Below are 20,804 nucleotides of genomic sequence, written 5' to 3'. Positions count from 1 at the left end.
AAACTTCAGCTTGAGCAAACTTGAGCAAAGCGTACGAGCGCCCTCTAAAATAATAAAGTTTGCATCACCCAGGAGAAGGACACAACTATCTTCTGATTATAACAAAGGTATCGTAAGTTGAAGACTGTGGATTACGGTCAGGATAGTCAGAGTGAGGATGAAGGATTACTTCGATCATCCATGTTTATTTGAGATTAGAAGGGCCGCCCTGAAGTTCGTTAGTTGTTGATGTTTACAATAATGAATATTCAAAGAAAATAATGATATAAATATTAAACATCAAGAGAAACAAAGGTGGAACCAGAGTAATGTACAGCTTACTACCGCAAAAGCTATTTCCATTCATTGGAGGTCGGAGGCGGGGGAATTGTGAGAGATTATAACCAAGTTGATTTCGTTGACGTTGTGAATGCAACTATACATTTACAGGCTAAATTTAGTTATAGCTGAACCATTCATTTAAACGATTTGTTTATGATGGGAGTTAAAGGCCAAACTTGGACAGGCTGACTATCGAAATATTGCTTGTTATGGACATTTGGCATATATGGATACAAACGATTATTCCGGTTAATTAGTCTATAATCTAGCTTTTGAACGATAAGTCTGCAAAGTCGGTCAAAAAACCTTGATTAACAATGATAAACTCCGATTATTAACCAGACAATCGGTCAAATTTTTATAATCCAATTTTATTGACTATAAGCTTTCATTTTCAGATGTAAAACCTGGAGTACCGGTTCAAAACAAGACCGGCATTTAGCAATGATCTAATTTTTCCGATAGAATCAAACTGGAATATATCATTAGTGGGAATTTGCTTTGCCATAGTTGCTTTGCCATGATTCAGGAATAATTTCGACATGCGAGTAAACATCCGGTAAGATTAGCATAACAATACGAGTAAATTCCATTAATTCTGAGTGAGAAGAAAACCGCAGGTGGCTTTAGCTTTGTGAACAATCCAGGGACAGATGTTCTGTTAGTCATACAGTATTGTCTTAATGTGTAAAAGTAAGTTGGCCTGACGTTTCGATCCTAGCAGGATCTTTTTCAAAGGCTTAATGACAAGTAACAGTAACAAAACGGACAAAAACACGCACAAAAATACAGACAGGGTTAATGACAGGTGGCACAGTAATTACTGCAAAGCTGTTACACGTTGAACTACGAGTCCGAATGGTGAAAATGCGCGGCGGCTGGGTAACGAAGACTACTCCCTAGCCGTACAAACGGAGTACATGGTCGACACACTGCTGCGGCGGTTATTTTATACTGCATGCGAGATTCAGATGGTAGCCTAACTTTTCTCCAATCGTTTTAGTAAATCCATTTTGATTGAAACATTCTTCACGGACAGGTGAGTGTGTGCAAGTCTCAAATAGATACAAAACAGATACACAAAATGGGTTTTTCCATGACATAAGTAAACTTGTAGTAGTAACCGAATCTAGGTCTAGTGACATTCCGCCATAGCTTAGGTACATGCCGCCATACATTTCCGCCATAGGATTCGAGCATTTCCCCATGGCACCGCATAGGGCGGAAACGTACATTTTAGGAAGGACTTTACACTGGTGTACAGGAATGTACCGTTGAAACTTACTTTAAATCGCATGGAAGGAGAGGTACACCGTCATCAAATGTTTAAAGGGTGGTTGAAGTAATTGAATTAAAATAAAAATTGAGAGATTCTAGTTGTTGATTTAGAAATTAGAAGGCCTATTTGCGTACAGACCTGACTTAATTGGTAGTTTGAAGTGGAGCAATATACAGTGCATGTGTAGAACATTGCACAATGCTTGAATCATAAATTGTCCTAACAAAGCTTTACAATATTCCATACCTCATATTTCTAGGAATTTCTTGTTCCCTAGCCCATCTTTAACGCATCCTAACAATCCGTTACTTGATATTCCTAACTTGCATGCTAACGTTACCCCTACCAACAGTTATGTACTCTTATCGCCATCATAGAAAAAGTGCTTTACCACCATGGTGTTCACATGGCGGAAAGGCATGCACTTTTCTAAGTGGTAAGTACCCCTTTTGACCCTAATTCATAAAGGGGTATGTAGTTGAAGAAACCATATAGATATTTTTATGAAATTTGGGTTAGGCCTAAACGGTCACTTAACTGACAGTGACAGGCAGGTGTTCCTGGTGTTATAAAATTTACACAGTATATAATATAGGCCTAGGCTATGTACGAGAAGGTGAATCACTTCTAAGCAATGTAGCACTAAATTGTCCACCCTTTCCGTTAAGTCTCGGAAAAAAAAACAGGTACTTGATGCTATCGTTAATACAGTACCTTGCCACTGAAAAGTATAAACAATTTGGTTTGAACTGAGCAGTAAACTATATACTAAATGCATGAGAACAACTCTGGAACACTCGTATGTAATTTGAAGGGGTAAAATTGAAGGCAATTAAGGCAGAGAAAATAGGATTTTTTTCTTTTGAGTTTGGTGCTAGAGTGATGACTGACGGGAAGCGATTCTCCTTCTCGCATATATAGGCATAAATATTTATATTAACTTACTGTGGAAATTGTATAATGCTAGGGGAAAAAATGGCCACTAATTGTGATAAACCTAACTGAAAGCATGTCAACGACATTAAAGGTTTGTCCTATACATAGCACATTTGTTTTCTTTATTGCAAATGCCAAGGATTCAGTCAAGGTGGAGTAGTTTGCAACACAAATCCTCATAATACTACCAAAGACCTACTGTAGTCCACTGTGTACGGTGTTTAATTCTTTGTACATTATCTAGTCTTATATTATTTAGTCTAACTTGCTAAGCCTAGGATATGTCTTCTGTGCATTAGAGTATGAAATTTGCCCCTTAAGAAATGTCTGCTCTAGCTAGTTATCAAAGGGGTGTTAAATTTCAGCTTCTCAATCTGTATGCAACTAAAATAATGTCACTGCTAATGTGTTTACTAAAGGGGGGGGGGGTTAAAACATTTGGTGATTACATTTAGTTGCTGGTAACCAGACAGTTTGAAAAACCAAGAGAAATTTGTTAGCCATTGGGTGTGCACGTACCATGCATGGAGAGTCAAACTGAACGCAGTACAGTATCTGTAGTACTAATAGCCTTTCACCAACTTCTTGTATGAGCCCATTGCTATTTACTTAGTATTTTTTGGGATATCAGTTGAAGTTTGAATGTGAAATGTGTATGTACAGTACATGACCATTGCATCATGCATAGAAGTTATATCTTTTATATCTTGAAACTTTAACTAGGAAACAATGTAATTAAATGACTCACATAGTTTCACTGCTGTTATATTGTACAACAGAGGAGAAGCTTTCTCACATCAAATTTGTATAGAAAGTCCTGCTTACTCACCACTTCGATAAAATGTTAGGTTGGTTACTCAGCATCCCTCTGAACCTAGAAGAGACTCTAAAGCTCTCAAATAATGCAGGTGTTTTTTGCCAAATTACAATAAGTCATTCAAGCTTCCATGTGGCAATATAACCAAAGAAAAGTAAAACCAACTGCTAGACATGCACAGGATTGTAAAAAAAATGTAAAAATGGTCTCTGCACGATCTGTACAGTAAGTACTTACACATGTATACATGTCCTGTCAAGTACGGGTTATCATTATTTCATGCCTAAAATTATAACCTTATTGATGTATAATTTGAACCGTGGCTAATTTTTTTCTGCATTGGCATTTGGCTCCAAGAGTTACAGTACTTAGCTGTTCTGAAAGAGATATTGAAACAGTAGTATACATTGGCATTTGCTGCAAATTTCACAACATGGTTACTCATGATTGCTTTTGGTACCTTTTACTGAATGATCCCAAGGTGGGATTTACAGTATGGAAATCACGGCTTTCACTTACAGTAGTTCCTCCTAGCAGGAACTTACAGTATATGCCAATTTCTAGTGTTCTTGTATGGTTACATTAAGGTACTGTAATGTGTACTGTAGTGGCATGGATGAATTAAAACAGTACACTCAATGAAGCTACAAATTCTGATTCTTCCCTCACCTACTACAGTATGAGCTTGGTGAATTATGAATGTAATGCATTTTGTCACACTGTGTGTTACACAGTTATAAAACTATGATGTTCTGTGAAGATTAAACTGCAGGTTAGGACAATTGATTTTCATGCTTGTATCGATCATAACCTTATATAATGCTACACTGTACTCTACTAGGCTGAGCTTTATGTAACACAATAACATGCAGGGAAGGGGTCGGGGAGAGGGGCATTGAAGAGATCTATTCGCTACTGGTTGATCATTTCTGGTAAAGTTGGATAGATAACGACTAACTGTGTAATTTAAACAGAAATTTTTTAAAGTAACCTACTTCAATGCATGCAAGTCTCGTAGAAGGCTGCCTGTAGATTGCAATGATATCCAACCTATTAATGTAATATATATCATGTACAGGAAGAGGAATATGACACCCTCACCTGGTACACTGGGCCTTCCATTTTTGATGGAGTCTGCTTGGGGACCTACAAATCTGGTGCCCTATGTTCAGATAAAAATGTATAATAGGCATGGCAGACAGAGACATTACTCTAAGATCCAAGTCTTCCAAGATATTAAAAAGACATGTTACTTAAAGCAACCGTCTGTGCGAGGCAACCTCTCTTGCTCAAGACACCTCCCATCTGCACCCCCCCTCCCCCCCTTTCAAAAAACCATGTGCAAGGAATCTTGCACTTATGGAGCTTTCATAAACTTTCTACACCACCTTTGTAATACACTGAGATATTATGGCACTCTTCAAAGTTGGGGTACCTGTAGTACACACTTTTTCAAGATTTTTTATTAAAACTACATTCTGGAGAGATTAAAAAAGACCCTGCTGCACAGTATTATAAAAATCTTCAAGAAATGAAAGTTGCTTTTATTTGACAACACTTTTATTGACCTTTAAGTGATGAGCATAATGTGGTCTAGATAGCTATCTATCTGCTTTTTATGTTTATTTGCTCACAGAATGGATACCGCTCAACTTTCAATTTCTGCAGAGAGCTCATTGCCTCACAACACAGTTGTAACAAGAAATATTTGAAGTCAATCAGGTTATTTGACAAACATGGTAAGAACATACACTGTATAATATCATGATGTGATAGCTTCTATGTGCCATTCAACTGATAATGCCATGTTGCATTTTTGTGTTGAAGGATATGGGTTTGTGACTCTTTACTGTGTGGGATAACCACACGAGGGAGTAATTGATTATCATCATACTTGGCGGGTGGATTTAGTGCAATGTTTCTCCATATTAACCACGCCATACCACATTTGGTCACATGTTGAAATTGTCTATGTAGTTGCAAAAATGTGGCAAAACGAAAGTCAGAAATTCTCTCAAATGGGTATGATGATACTGCATGGGTTTATACACACATGCTATACACATACAATTGTTTCATATTAATAAGGGGTTTAGCTTAGATATATTCAGGATAAAAGTGTCTTTAGAGCTTTTGTATAAATTTTTCCTAAGAAGCAAACAAATTATGAAATGATTCTCTATTGGAAGATTGCAAAGAAACTATAACCATTGCAATCTCCTTTGTGTTTGTTGAGTCTCCTCTTCAGTGTGTGTTTGCCTAGTTGTAATCTATATGTGCCTCTTTGCTCTTGTGTATTGGAATCAGAATTCACAGTCGATTGAAATTGATGATGTTCTTATGCAGCCCTTAATAATAATGCCATGAGTCATTACAATTTCTCAAGAAAGGGAACCATGATAATTACTTGGTATTATTTTGCCTTCATCCCTCTCCCCTGCATTAAAGAAACCAATAGATATCAGACACAGGGGTTTGGTGATCTGTTGATTAAAGGCATTGAAGACTCGCCCGAAACCGCGTGCCCCATCTGAAAAAAGTTAACTTTCCGTTGCTTGCAAGTGATTTTTTTTGTGTCGCTACAAAATGCAGACAGTAATGAAACGTAATACTTTGTTATCTTTTATCTAGACCTGAGATGTCTATCGCTGCTATGTACACTGTGTTGTGGGTATTGACCGTAGCTGCATGTAATAATCTTGCACAAGTGTCTAATTACCGACGGTAGCAACATGTGTGTATTTTCTGGGATCGATGGTGGTGCCTAACACTTCTGTTACACCTCATTCGAAACTAGGTTAGATGACCGGCATGAGATACATTCTTTGTGCGTGAGTCTTCAATGCCTTTAAGCATGCCTCTCTTTTCCATTTAATCATTACAGGAATGGCTTTTTCTGTTCAAGTGACTTTTTGCCATTGCACAAATGATGCAGAGAGTCTTGTGAGATGTGGTTATTGGCCATCCAGTCCAAGGAAACCAACTTCTGCAATAAGTATCTGCTTGCTAAAATGGATTGCAACAATGGAGATGCAATCTTCTCTTAAGTCTATATGCCAATCATTGATGTGGCTACATGGAATAGCAGATAACGATGTGAGTATGTAGTAAACTTTGCAGCTTGTTGTGTTCTCCTAGATCTGGGTCTTGAAATAATTAGAAACTTTTGTTGGTAAGAATTTTAGGTAATGGAATCAGAATTCAACATGTAGTAATACTGACTGCACATTGATGTTCCCAGGAAGCAGTGCGATGTTGTTTTATCAGTGAGTAACCATTTGAAGTTAAGCACACATAGGGGACTCCACCGCAGCTAACAAATGTCTTATTTAATACTTTAGATGGCTTGCTTTCTTGTCTCAAGTTGCTTTTTAAAATAAAAATTTGTTTTTGACACAGTTTAAATGTGCCAAAAGGAAAACATATCTTAGCTTTGATTGATAGTGGGTTTGGGGGAACTGTATGCGATTAATTTTAAATGTGGATTTTGTCGGTGGACACTTTTTTCATTATCTGCAAATGTCCTTCATTACTCGCCAATTAATGATGTTTGCAGGGAAAACCTTGGCTAATATCTTAGTTTGCTGTTTTGTGATTGATATATGTAAAAACCTCTATGGACATGTTAAAAAAGTGGAAAACAGCGACAAAATGAAAAATGTTGCTTTCAGTTTTGATGTGCTAATATTAAAAAAGTAACAAGAAATAAAATATCATCATGAAAGCATATTCAGTAACAGTGTTGGAATAAACAAACATGATCTAATTTTCTGGAAGTGAACAGAGCAGACCAGTTTTAAATCAATCATAAAAAGTAGTTGCACTCTCTCCAAATTTAAATGATGCTTTGTTTGCACACTTAACATCTGGAATCCTGAAAATATTAAAGTGGATAGTACTATTTTTATCAAGTCCCTTGAGAGGACAGAATAGCATGGATTAAAGCCTATTACAATACATAATCCCTCATCAGTCTTGTTTGTCTCACCATCTTTATCAAGAGGTTTGTGTCTGTGAACATGTGGTTTATGTTGATCCCACAACTATTTACATGCAGTATGACATGGTTCTAGGACAAAATCCCCCCGGACAAAATCCCCCCCGGCCAAAATCCCCCCAATTAAACCAAAATCCCCCCGGACAAGATCCCCCCAGACAATATCCCCCTGACCCATACAAAGCCTGCCTGCAACAACCAGGGATGGCCCAGGTGTGACAGTCAAGGCATGGGTCATTGCACTGGTTAGGGTACCGGTCAGGGGACTGGTCAGGGTACCAGTCAGGGTACCAGTGAGGTTACTGGCGAGCATAACTGTGAGGGCTCCTGTTAGGGTACCTGTGAGGGTACCGGTCAAGGTTCTGGTCATGTGACTGGTCAGGGTACCGGTCATCATACTGGTCACTGTACCGGTCAGGGTTCCACTCAGTGTACTGGTTAGGGTACTGGTCAGGATACCAGTCAGGATACTGGTCGGTACCGGTCAGTGGACTGGTCGGGAGATCAGTGAGGGTAATTGTGAGGCTACCTGTTAGTGTGACATTCAAGGGACCGGTCAAGGTACTGGTCAAAGTACTGGTCATTGTACCAATAATAGCAAGGGTACGTGTCAGTACGTGTCAGGGTACGTGTCAGGGTGCCTTTGACGATACCAGTGTGGATACCGGTCGGGGTACTGGTTGAGGTACCGGATGACGGTACCCGGGGGGACCGGGATGACGCATTTTTGTAAAGAATTGATGGATTTTTTATAGCTTGGGGGGATTTTGTCCTGGGGGGATTTTGGCTTGGGGGGATTTTGGCTCGGGGGGGGGGGATTTTGTCCGGGGGGGTTTGTCCGGGTTTCTTTTTTGTCCGGGGGGATTTTGTCCGGAGGGATTTTATCCTGTGACCTTATGACATGTGTCCATTTCATTTACAGTTTATGGTAATCTTTCATTTTACATTTTTTCTACTCCCCTAATAGGAAGAGGGGAACATTTTTGTCAGTTTTTATGCCAATTTTGGTCTTGTCAGAAAGAGCAACTCAGGCACAAGTTCACAGTCACTGAAGCATGCTACAAGGTACTTCCTTGATGATAAAGAAGTTAATTCTTTTGTAGACAGCTACCAATCTGATGAAGTGGACAAAGAAGACGCTATGGTAGGGGACTTACACACTTGGAAAACAAAGACTTTCAAGCTATCATGTGTAAGTTCATGTATTTTCTTTTTGCCTAGGTAGAAGCTCAGATATTTATGATCAGTTAATGATGTAGTATCCAATGATGAGCTCACATTCTTAAACAATTATGTTTGTCCTCCTGACCTAACTCTGGTGCTGACCTGGGAGTGACCTTCTGGTTCTTTTTTTTGTCCAAAATGAGAAGTTTTAACTTTTCTCTTGTTGAAACACAGTATTTGTATTCAATGAACAAAAAATATACATAAATTTATTTCATCTGAAATCTACCATATATCTGCAATTCTGATCAGCTCAAATGGTACAGCTTTTGCAGGCAACCTGATCATTTCGAACAAAAAAGGAGGGTGGGGGGGGGGCGTTTATCTAACTAAACGGAGGTATTGTCCTCAAATGACTATAATTTTTATCTTTGCATGCCTACACTTGCAATCTATGTCTCTGAGTTTTGCACCTGGTTGGTGCACTCGAGTCTATAGCTTCTTTTGTGTTCTCTTGTTTTCAGTTGTTTCAAAATTATTGAACTTCTTGAGTTATTATTCAACTACATTCATTTAAGCCACATTTGAAATGTGCAATCTCCTTTGATGTACATTGTGTTGTATTTTGTGTCATATCTCTACGATTGTAGCAACTTCCAGGCAGCCAATTCAATTCGCTCAAAGAACAAATCCGCAAAATTGCCATCAAAGGGTGTCTTCGGCTGTGCATGTAGACATGGTATTCCTCACCTTTCCTTAAGCATGCGCTGTGTCGGGTGTCCACCCAGGCCTTACATTGTACCCAGTACGCACTAATATTTTGTAACATTCGGCGCTTGATAAATTCCACCAAGATTGCAAAACACGACCCGCATAGAGACGATATACAGACGTAAACAACAATCTCACGCAACTCAGGTCTTTCCCGACTTGAAGGTTAAATTATAGTTTGAAACTTACTCTTTACACTGATCAGAATATTTGAGTGTCCGATGTCAACCTCACGTGCAAAGAATCACAGTCTTGTAAGTGATATTGGCGATATTTTGAGATAGATTTGCGTTTGGCTGAATCGCTTTCAGTACCAGTCTTACTACACATTTATATACCGTTGTTTTTTCGTAGTTACCAGATTCGTGATTATCTGATTTGATTTCATCTTATTTACCTTTTCTCGAGGTTTATCCTCAAGTGCCCCTACCATTGTTTTGCCCAATGCATTTCACGATATACCACAGGCCCTGCCCGTTTAGCTATAAATTATTTGACCCACAATTGCTATTGTTCGAGTATCGGTACCGTTAACGCTGCGTTATTGATGAGTAAGCATTAGTCATTGTGTTGCCAATCAGTTGCCGATCCGTGATTATATTTAATCGAATTCTAAGGCTGTAATTATTAGTGGGTTAAAACTATTTCGTTATTGGGGGATAATACTAGGTTAAGTGGTCATTTGATTCACTTATATTTATTAGATATCATTAAATTTTACATTTGATTAAACCCCTTGGAGACATGATTTAGAGGGAACGTTTTGCTCATGAGACCCGCATGGGTGGGCGGTTTGTGGACATTTATGTTGGGTTGGGGCCTTATAAAATACTTACCTCCTTGGTATTTTAGTTATTCTTCCCATGTTTAGCGAGCTTCAGACTGGAACATTTTCAGATTTAAAGGGCTACATTGTAAATTAATGGTGTAGTTTTAAGAAGTGTGTATGCATTTTCTCTCTTGGTTATTTTGAATGGCCTTTATTGTTTTATCTTGACAGTTTACCTTGAAACACAGACAGTGGAAACCAAGTACTGACCTTTGGCCGTTATTTCTATTTCATGGTTAAAACTCAATGGGGAATTCGGGACACACCTATACGCACCCCCTGAACCCAGTAAATGCGCCATGGTGAACGGTGAGTATATCAAGTTGTGCTATGATTGTAACTCAAGTTCTGTCAAAAGTATATAATTTATTGAGAATTTAATGAGAAATTTAATTCAGATGTACAGTATAAAAAATAAACAAGTTATAATACAATCAAATTAAGAAATAATCAGCTAGCTACATTTGTTGGTCAGGAAGTTATATCATTATTTTTGCATCCATGATACAAGGAACGGGGTGTTGTGCTGCTTCAGTCAATTCGTGTAAAGAACCTTGTACTATAAGCTCTGCAGTACCCTAGTAGCCATGTTTGGGTATGCACTGAATAGTAATACTTCCATGGGCAAGTTTGAGGGTATAGCTTAGGATCTTTCAACCACTTGGGCAGAATATACCAATTTGATGTGGTTGGGAATGGCCGATAGATTTAAAGCCTGTAAAATGTTTGTCATACTGCAGATGCTCTGTAAACATATCTTTGACTCTTTCAAGATCCTCTGCCATATTTTAAGCCTAATTTATGTGTCACAACTATGAAATGTTGAGCATTAATAGAAAATACCAAGATATCCAATGATAGACAGGCCACAGATACTGTTATTTCTCACATAATCTCATTCCATTAGTTAATGTATCTTTAACAAAGGAATATCATTACTGAAATATCCTTTCAAGGGCTCTGTGTCACATACACTTCCTTGACCATAGGTCTGATGAAATGGATTATTAGGTATAGTACAAATGCATAATGTTTGTGTTGCTTTGATATATGATGATGTTAGTGAAGTTCAAGTGATGTAAACCAAAACTTCAACCTATTTGGCAAATTTGCATGTCAAACTCAACTTGCTAGAACTCTTTGACTATCAGGAATGAAATTTAGTTTGCATACTTCAGAAACTAGTGCATTGTTTGTAGTAACTCCTGAAGGTTATTCATCACGTGAACACAATGAGACATGCTGGTGGTTGTCGTGTGCATTCCTGAATGAAGTCCTGAACTGCTGTTCTTTGCCCTCTTTTTATTTCAAGACTATGCTTTTCTTCAGACCAAACTACTATATCCTTTTAGAGATGTTAACATCTTTTCTTAATGATGATAAGATGCATCAGAGGTGCAAAGCACACTCAGTATCCACAATCGAATTAATGCATTCCATATCAATTCCTTAGCGCTCTTCCTTGTGCAGCGGCGGAAAGTCACGATAGTTACTACCCACACCCCTCGTTGACTTACTGTTAGGCCATGTTTTTCTTCACTGATAACAGTTCTTTCCTCATTTCATTACACTTTGTCTAAAACATCTTTAGAAAGGTGGAATAAATCTCTTCATATCTCTGTTGTTTCCTAGTTTCTATTTAGCATGGCACAATCGGACTTTGGGGGTTAAAAAATGTAAAAATACGTAACTTTTGAAAACCAAAAGTCACACGTAAAACACACATTGCAACATGTAGCGTCGTGTGGCTTTTCAAACTCCCATTTTTGAAAGTTCAATTGCGTCACTATAACACTGGCCCTCCTCTTTGTCTAAATTGAATATGCATTACAAATGAGTGACAGATTCTGTACATATAAAAATTATTGTGATTGGTTCAAGTTTTCAATCGGACCTAGGGGTAACAAATGAGAGTCTTCGTTAGAAAATATCGACCTTCTAGCCCAACCTCGAGAGACGCTATTGAAGACGCCCACGTGGTAGCGCCTAGTATAGGGGACTGTAACTACGCACTGTTTAATCGTTTATGTGTAATTGTATTAAAATTTGTTATTGTACTGTTAAGAACTCAAAATTAGTTTAAAAACACATTTATTGGTAGTTTTTTTTACCCAAATTCCCATATACATTGAGAATGCAATAGTTTGCGTCACAGCAATACAAAAAAAAAACCCGCAACAGAATGGATCAGTCCAATCTTCCTGACCGCGTTGATCACAGCGCTCACGTATGGGAGCGATGAGTCACACTTAATCCTTCAAAGAGCTTATATTGCAGTACTTTTTAGTGTCGTTTTGGGGGGTGAAGGAATTGATATGATTGATCTTGTCATCCTAGAAGCCTGCACATGTATCGAAAAGTGTATGCTCTCCCTACGCTGCATGTCAAATTGTATGTAATTGGTTTCTGTAGTATTTACACACCATATATTACTGTTTATGTGGTGTAACTTGGCCATTGTGGTTGCACAGATATCAAACTTCTGTATATTTAGTATGTCTGAGAAATTGGTGAAGCAAAGATTGCTTCTGATCATGCTCTTTTATTTACTCATCCTGAGCATGAAATAGTAAGGGATAATTCTAGTGAACAATTTAAAGCATTTTCTGATGGAAGATTTTTATACATTGTCCTCATAGTTCTTATTTCTCTTTCTAACCAAGTGAAACTTGTCCCCTTTTGATGTTTTCTGCTTGTACAAATCTACTTTTAAATATTCACCAGTTTCTCACTAAAAGCACCATTTGTTTGAGCACATCTATTGGGTGAATGATGTAATGTGTGCAAATTGGCAAAACAATCGACTTGCAGTTGGCAATTCCAAGTACACGCACAGGTGATTCCCTATTATATATTACTGTACGTACACATTGTGAACGTAGGTATACAGCCTACCATGATCACTTGATCATACATAGCTAATCACTGGTAATATTGATGCAGATTTAGATTATATTTGTACTTGAAGATCTGCATTATTGGCCTAAATTAGCACCCTATATTGCAAAAGTAGTCTTGTATTAATTAATGGTCTTGCCATGGTATGAAATGAGCTCTGTACTTTCCACAGTAGTTCTAAATAAGGATCATCCTTTAAGCCTTGAACTAACACTAAGAATTTTCTCTCAAGTCCTGAAGGGGCATAAGAATTGAAAGGTATATTAGCAGCTTTCTCCATGTTAACACTTTTAGGTAATTTTTGTCCTTTTGCAGGTATGCATACCCGGCACTTAGACTGTTAAAGAAGTTGGTTAATGGCAGTACATTACACTATCATGTAATTTATGATATTGCGTGCAAATTCAAAGGACACATTAAGGTGCGTACCTTCAACACCTGTATGTGGAATACAATATGCCCAATACGTAATGTATTTTCCTTACCATTGGAAACAGATTTACAATGTAGAGTTAATCTAGGTTTCAGAGTGATTTCTAAATCTGATTCCTTGAATTCGTTGCGGCACATTGTTGTATTAATTGAATTTCATGTAGGAGGAAAGTATGCGTCACATTCTTAGCTCACACTAGTATCCGACGTAGACATCGCCCAATTTCAGATCCATCTATCTGAAACTATCTGTCTATAGATCTGTCTGACCGTCGGTCAAAATTGGGTTTATTTGCATTATGAAGCATTTTTATCACAGAAAATTGGCATACATGTGATGCATTATAGCTGCATAGTGAAGGTTTTAGGTAAGCAATAGAAGTTCTCATGTGTAGAACCCTGTTGTGTGGACAATTCCACAAGACCAAGATCAGATTATGGTAATAAATTCACACATAAGACAGTAAGTATATTGCAATTGCAGCAATTATAAGTAATGAGTATGTCTAATATCATGTAAGTGTCATATCATGATCAGTGGTTCTATAACTGTATGTCAAAACCAGTCAAATCATGATAAACTTTGTTCCGTATGTTTTCCTTTACTAAATTTTAATGTAACCTCCAGGGTGCATGAGGCATTAGCCAAAACAGAAGAGAGGAATGGCATATCAGTCCAATGGTCTCAAGAATCCCCTGAGTACAGTGATGTGTCAAGAGACAGAACAGAAGCATGAAAGTCATGCAGGAACAGATGAGAATTCAAGCAGTAGAATACTGTTACCTCAAAGAAATATCACGTAAATATAGTGGTATGTACACATGGTATCTCCATCTGTGTTATGTGAAGTATTCTGCCAGTCGGTGCATTTATATCAGATACTGTTGGAAAGTCAAACCTTTGCTCTTGTATAACTTGTATTCATGAATAACCTACCCAATAGCACACAACAACTTGGGCAATAATATTTTACATGCACTGAGTAAGAATGTGGCTTGATTTATAGTACATAGAAAGGAAGGTTTAAGATATTAGTTAATTTGGACCATACATATACTTATTTGAAAGACATGCAACTTGAGGTACTCTGCATTGCTTTGTATAGGTGGCCCTGTTCTTCAGTATGCATGTAGTGTCAGTGATGGAAACACAAGAGTGACTAACAATATGATGAATGTGGTGATGGTTGTTCATGTTGCACAGGTTATACTATCATTAAATATGATACAGGAAAGTCATCACTGGAATTTCTTGATTTTGTGATGAGTTGACAAATATAGTTTAGGAATATCTTGAAGAGCATATTATGAATAACCTATATACACTAAACCTGCAAAATATTTCATTAATTAGGGCAATAGCAAACACACTGAGCAAGTTTTGTTAGATGGGAATGGTTTGATATTCAACTGTGTCAATCTTTACCAGGTACATTGTCATTGAATCACCAAACCTATTATTGTGTAAGTGATTGCTCTACTTCTTTATGATACAGATGGGCAGGCTATTGCACAGAGAGTGACAAAGCAGCTGAAAAGGTCTGCTGGTTCATTGAAGAGCTCCATTTGTGGATTCAATAATAAATTTCCCTATCAGCAATCTGTAACATTTGCCCAAGTTGCTGATCCTTCAAGTGACTTCTACCATCTCATGAGTAGTGATGTACTCAGTGTGAGTAGTTGTTTCAATATACAGTGTACATTTGATGATCCACATATTAAGTCTACACACCATCTCATTAATTTGAGAGCCTTCCATGTTGGGGCTCGTGGAACCATTACATACCCCCTATACTGATAGACCAAAGTGTATACTCAGCATTTGACCACTGTTTCATCACTCAAGTTGTTAATGAAATGCAAGAAAGTCAGAGCACTTTCTAACAGTGACTTTGGAATAGGTGTTAAGGCATTGTTAGCTCTCAGTGACCTATATGAACTGGGCATCTTACTCCAGGGGGGGGGGGGTGGATCTTGACTCCTGAAGATAATAATTTGAACCAACGTAGTGAAAGTTGAACGTTATTTTATTTCCTATCAATAATCTATTTGCTTGCAGTATAATCAAGACATACCCCTTGTCGTCTGGAGAAAGGCCATTGATGCTCTGAATCTGTGTGACAGAGGCCACGAAGAGGAAGAAATTGTCAGAACAGAGATGAGAACAGAGATGAAAAACACTCTCTGTTTTTACCAGAGGGAACAATCTATCATCCAGGCTGAGATATCAAAGTTGGACCTAGGGAGTAGATCACTGGTAAATATGGGCCTAAAATGTTTGCTGCATGACAAGCAGAGTTATTATGAACAATTGGAAGAAAATGCTACATTACAGTTTGAGCAAGCAGTAACAGAATATCTTAACATTGAAGCTAATGAATTGCTCTTAAGTGATGATGACACATTGGAAGAATGATCAATACAGTTTCCATAGCAAAAATGCAAATGTATAACCTGATTGTTGTAGCTCTTCTCAAAGTACTCATAACAGACTGTTTGTTCTTTTATTCTCATTATTCTTTTCCTTTTATCTTATTGCTTCCATAGGGAGGATGAGATTTTGTAGTTCCTTTGCTAGTTGGGCTATATACAGATATCTGAGTTGTCATAGCAACAGTTGCCAGGCTAAGGATGTGCGGTCTTAAGCTAAGCTTTTATGTACAGCTCACTTTCAATACTGGCCTTTGTAGAGTCAGTGGCGGAGCTACGGGTATTGGTCAGAGGGGGCGAAAATGGTCTGTAGGGCGCTTTTGACACTATCTAAGCGGAGCGCCACCACAGGTTGGCGCGGAGCGGACAGAATTTTTTTGAGTAAAGATACTCCCTAGATCGCCGGAAATGACCCTTTCCTGGCCATGCTAATTTGCAGATAAACGAAGACTAAATAGCCGCTAGAGCATTTTGTCAGAAAATAACACCAACAAAATGTGACAAATGTCAATAGGTAGATGAGAGCGCGATAAACAAGTCAATAATCGCAAATAAGTAAAAAAAGGTTAAAAGCTGAACAGGGCGCCAGCAGACCATTTGAGTCCGTCAGGGGGGCATCCTCCCCCCTGACTGTATGGATGCTCCACCACTGTGTAGAGTTTTTTAATGGTAACTGCTGATCTTTTGCGATTCAGCTCACATACCCTTTTAAAAAAGCAGATGATGATAGCCTGTCTTACACCAATCATGATTACTAACAGCTAGTGATATGCTCCATAGTTGTGCAGGCAATGCATCGCCGGATGCAATTCCACAGTAAATGTTATGTGAACCTACAATATGGACCTCAGAAAGTAATTCAAACTTCAATATTTTTATGTTATGTAGAAACCAAATGTGTTAATATGCGTCATTTTATGTTAGTATTATATTGTGAAATGTACTAGCTCAATATGAATTGACCAAAATAGGCCCAGCGGTATGTGGTCTGATGCCTTCGATTGTAAAAAATTAGATCAGATTCCCCTCTTTGATTATTTGTGGGACACCAAAAGGACCTATGGGATGGTTATGTGGTGTATGTGTGAGAGTGTATGAGGGATGTGTATGAGGGGTGGGGAGACGGAGAGTGCCTCAGCTTGTCCAAATCTCAAAAAGGGAAAGTTACTTTAACTCCGAATTAATATGTGAATAAATGATTGTTTTTCATAGAGATCAAGGTCATTTGAGGTCAAAGTCTGAAAAAATTTGAAAATGCTACATCTAAGAAAGAAATATTGCTTGAACTTCCAAATTTGTTTCTTAGGTACTGTACCCTTTGGTGAGTAAGTCTCTACTGATGTTCATGGGGTCAAAGACCGTGTGAGGTCTAGACCTAGATACAAAGGCTTTGAGATTAATATGCATACATTTTACAAAACCTTTGCATTTTGCCATTGCCTGCACAGATTAACTATTTTGCTCACCAGATTGAGATTAGTGCATGGCCCAATGTACCTTCCAATGGATTGTTACTTCTCCTTGTATACATAAAATGGACATTAGTGCAGAGGCAGTCAAAATAAGCACCAGCGGTATTTACATACATTGCAGAGCATCTCTTGAAAGTATCAGCATTTCACCTCAAAGCCCTTAATTGCATCAGCAGTAGGTGGTTTTCTGTCCATTGAGAGTGTTGCAGTTGTCCAATGGTCCAGTATGATTTCAGACTTTTACAACATAAAGAGATATCTTTGTATGTTTGTATTTCAACATGAATACAGTATGGAGTGTTAACATGCATCACGTGCATGCAGCTGAAAAAAATACAATTACATGTAGGCTACCTGTGATGTGCTTGTGATTTTGCAAGTTGTGAAAGAATTCCATTGACTGGCACAGAGAAAGCTCTTTCCCCACATATCTGAGGTAATCATGCCACATATAGACATTGACACAGATGGCTACAATATACTTAATAATGATGACAGTACCAATTGTTCATTTTCCATCTACTCATAGCTAAATGGCACATTATTGCTCTAAATATTTTCAAATGTTTTACAGGTACCTTATCTAACATTCTGTATACAGGGCAGTTACAACATAGGCCTGTAGTTTGTCCCCCATCCTCAATCAATGTAGTGATATTCTTTTAACTGTTCCTAAAGGAGGTTTTCTTTTAGCTGTTACCAGGCCTGTTGATTAGTGTTGCAGTAGAAACTAAGTGTTTTTGAAATAAATATTAATTCCACTGCAATTTGTTACTGCATCCTGTCCTTGGAATTTATCTCAGCTTGAAAAGATTTTGAGGTTAACTTTATGGCATTAACCCTCAGCAGCAGCTGTGATGACATTTACCTTAGTTACAACCTTCTAAAGTCTTGCCATATTCCCCATTGACAAATTAGAGAAGAATCAACTGAGGTAGCATATAACCTTGAAGTCACTTGTAAAAAATAGTGAGGACAAGCTAGTCATAATGTAGGAAAGACCTGGGCACCTTGCATGCTCACCTGAATATTGCCAAGTAAGGACATGTAGAAATGGTAAATTTCCTCTTGATTGGTAATAAAAAGATTAAAGAATTTTGTCCAAAGGTGACCATATTTGAAAATCTAGCATATAGGGCCAAATACAGTAAACCTTCAATGTTGTAAAGTCCATTATAAATTTGCTGGTACATGAAATATTGGGTGGTTTAATTAAAACGTAAATAAACATTTAACAAGCATTTAAGCAATTATGCTTTTGAAATATGACTACATGTTGCTAAATAGGCTTCATGTAAATTAAATAAATTGCTTCCCCAGCAGAATTTACATTTCTGTTTCTTTTGTAGGAATTCACTTACGGCTGATGAGATTAAACTACTTGAGGAATATTGGTGTAATGGGCTGCAGAGTTATGGGAGCAGTTTGAACAAGAAAAAGATATTGGAGTTAACCAAACAAACTTCATTAAGTGCAAGAAGAATAAAGGTCAGTTTAATATTTATTATTTTGCTCAAATTTGAACAATGGGTTAATTTTCTGCCACCGCTGTTTTGTTTCCTATGAGTATATTTTGAGAGCTCAACCCGGGCGGGCCTGATGTTAGAAAGCCCACTTAAATGTACTCTAAGGTCTTTCCAGTAAGAAAGCCAATAATGGCTGGTAGAGTCAGTTGTGCCATGTAAAATTAATCCATATTTAAGCAGAACGTGAAAGTCGGTGAACAGCTGTACTGTACATCGGCTAGGGATGGTGCAGGTGTAAATTGTGCAAACTGTTCTGTTAATTAAGAGGTCATCACTTCTGCATCTCTCAGAAACCTCATAAATAGGTCTTACTTGGACACATTGTATAGCACTTGTCTATGTGTTCTCAATATACTGTAGGAAACACTCCCTGTTTAATTTCCCATAGGAGCAGTACTCTATGACTCACAGACCAGAGTGAGCAGTTTCATGCAAGCCATGATACATGCCTGTCCTCTTGAAAATTCATTTATACCCTTATACAGTGTTTACATAGTACATAGGCCTACTCATTCTTACCCTGGTCAGCAGTATAATTTAGTCATTAACCTTTAAGAAATGCTGCAAACATGACATGTATCTGACATTTGTTAGATTGCAAATTTGGATGTTCTATTAATTATTCCCACTCCCCCTCACCCCCCCCCCCCCCCCCCCCCCCGCTATACTGGATGTTCTTTCAATAGGCTAGTTTATCATGAATATCCTGCTTACACTTAGATCCCCAGTGTGTGATCATGCCATTGGAATTAGGTATAAAGTGTTATGTGACCAATACAGCTGTCTTGCCATGTATAAAACTATGTCACATAATTTGTGTACAGGTCTCAGTTGATCTGTGGTCATGAATGAACAGCTTTGTTAGGGATCTACTACCCCTCTGAAGGGCTTATCTTGTAAATTCCTCAAACACAAGGTCTTTAAACTTTTGATGGTTCAGATCTGCATTTGAACTGCAGAACAAATTTACCATCCATAATCTTAGGATTTCCTAGGTTGGACCTGAACTCCTTCAGGGGGTCCACTGTAAACAGAGAAATTTAATTCATATATTGTAGTTGTATGTTTTTGTGTATAGTGGAGGCAAATTACCTCAATCTGTGGCCATTTCCTGAAATGTCACAGCTGAATGTATTTCCAGCGCATTGTGAAAGAAGTTTTGTTTGGGCTTTCCTACCCAGGTGAAAATTCCAGTTAATACCTGTTGAACTGGTTTTAACAGGTACCTGTTGCAACTGGTATTTGGTGACAGGTAATAACAGGTATTAAATGGTATTAACGGGTGTTAACTGGTATTGACAGGTATTAACTGGTATTAACAGGTTTCAACTGTTTTCAACAGGCATAACAGTTTTTAACTGGTATTAACAGGTATTAGCTGGTATTAACAGGTTTCAACTGTTTTCAACAGGTTTCAACAGGCACAACAGCTTTAGCTGGTATTAACAGGTATTAACTGGTAATAACAGGTTTCAACTGTTTTCAACAGGCATAACAGTTTTTAACTGGTATTAACCGGTTTCAACTGTTCTCAACAGGCACAACAGCTTTTAACTGGCATGAACAGGTATTAACTGGTAATAACAGGTTTCAACTGTCTTCAACAGGCGCAACAGCTATTAACTGGTAATAACATACTGTATGAACTGGTTTCAACTGTTTTCAACAGGGGTAACAGGTTTTAACTGGTTCTGTTTTCAACATGTCTTTACTGGTATTGAAAACGTTTGAACAGGTAAGAACATGTATGGAAGGTTTTAAGCTGGTTATAACAGTAGGATTTTCCACAGGTTCAATTGTTTTCAACAAGTTATCTGGTGAAAACAGGTGGCGATGAATTTCAACAGGTTAAAATTACTCTTTACAGTTGCACATGATGTAGGTCTAACACTTAACAAGCAAGTTAAGGCGAGGGAGAACTTCCAGCAGATG

The 20,804-nt window shown here is 37.9% G+C and overlaps 1 protein-coding gene across 2 annotated transcripts in view; it reads left to right on the top strand.

The window, feature by feature from the left end:
- Positions 1–1,098: 1,098 nt before the first annotated feature.
- Positions 1,099–20,804, top strand: part of LOC139963827 (uncharacterized) — a 44,506-nt gene continuing 24,800 nt past the window's right edge. Inside the window, exons 1-7 of one of the 2 annotated variants that reach the window (XM_071965011.1) lie at positions 1,099–1,360; positions 4,990–5,092; positions 6,238–6,449; positions 8,318–8,542; positions 10,286–10,423; positions 13,328–13,433; positions 18,696–18,834. In XM_071965011.1, the coding sequence (XP_071821112.1) occupies positions 13,399–13,433; positions 18,696–18,834 (174 nt within the window). In that variant the 5' untranslated portion in view covers positions 1,099–1,360; positions 4,990–5,092; positions 6,238–6,449; ... (1 more) ...; positions 10,286–10,423; positions 13,328–13,398. Of the gene's footprint in view, positions 1,361–4,989; positions 5,093–6,237; positions 6,450–8,317; positions 8,543–10,285; positions 10,424–13,327; positions 13,434–18,695; positions 18,835–20,804 lie in introns of those variants that run through there. The other variant, XR_011791768.1, reaches the window with a different exon arrangement.

This window comes from Apostichopus japonicus, chromosome 22, assembly GCF_037975245.1.
Source record: "Apostichopus japonicus isolate 1M-3 chromosome 22, ASM3797524v1, whole genome shotgun sequence".
NCBI lineage: Eukaryota > Metazoa > Echinodermata > Holothuroidea > Aspidochirotida > Stichopodidae > Apostichopus > Apostichopus japonicus.
This window is presented reverse-complemented; position numbering and strand designations above follow the sequence as displayed.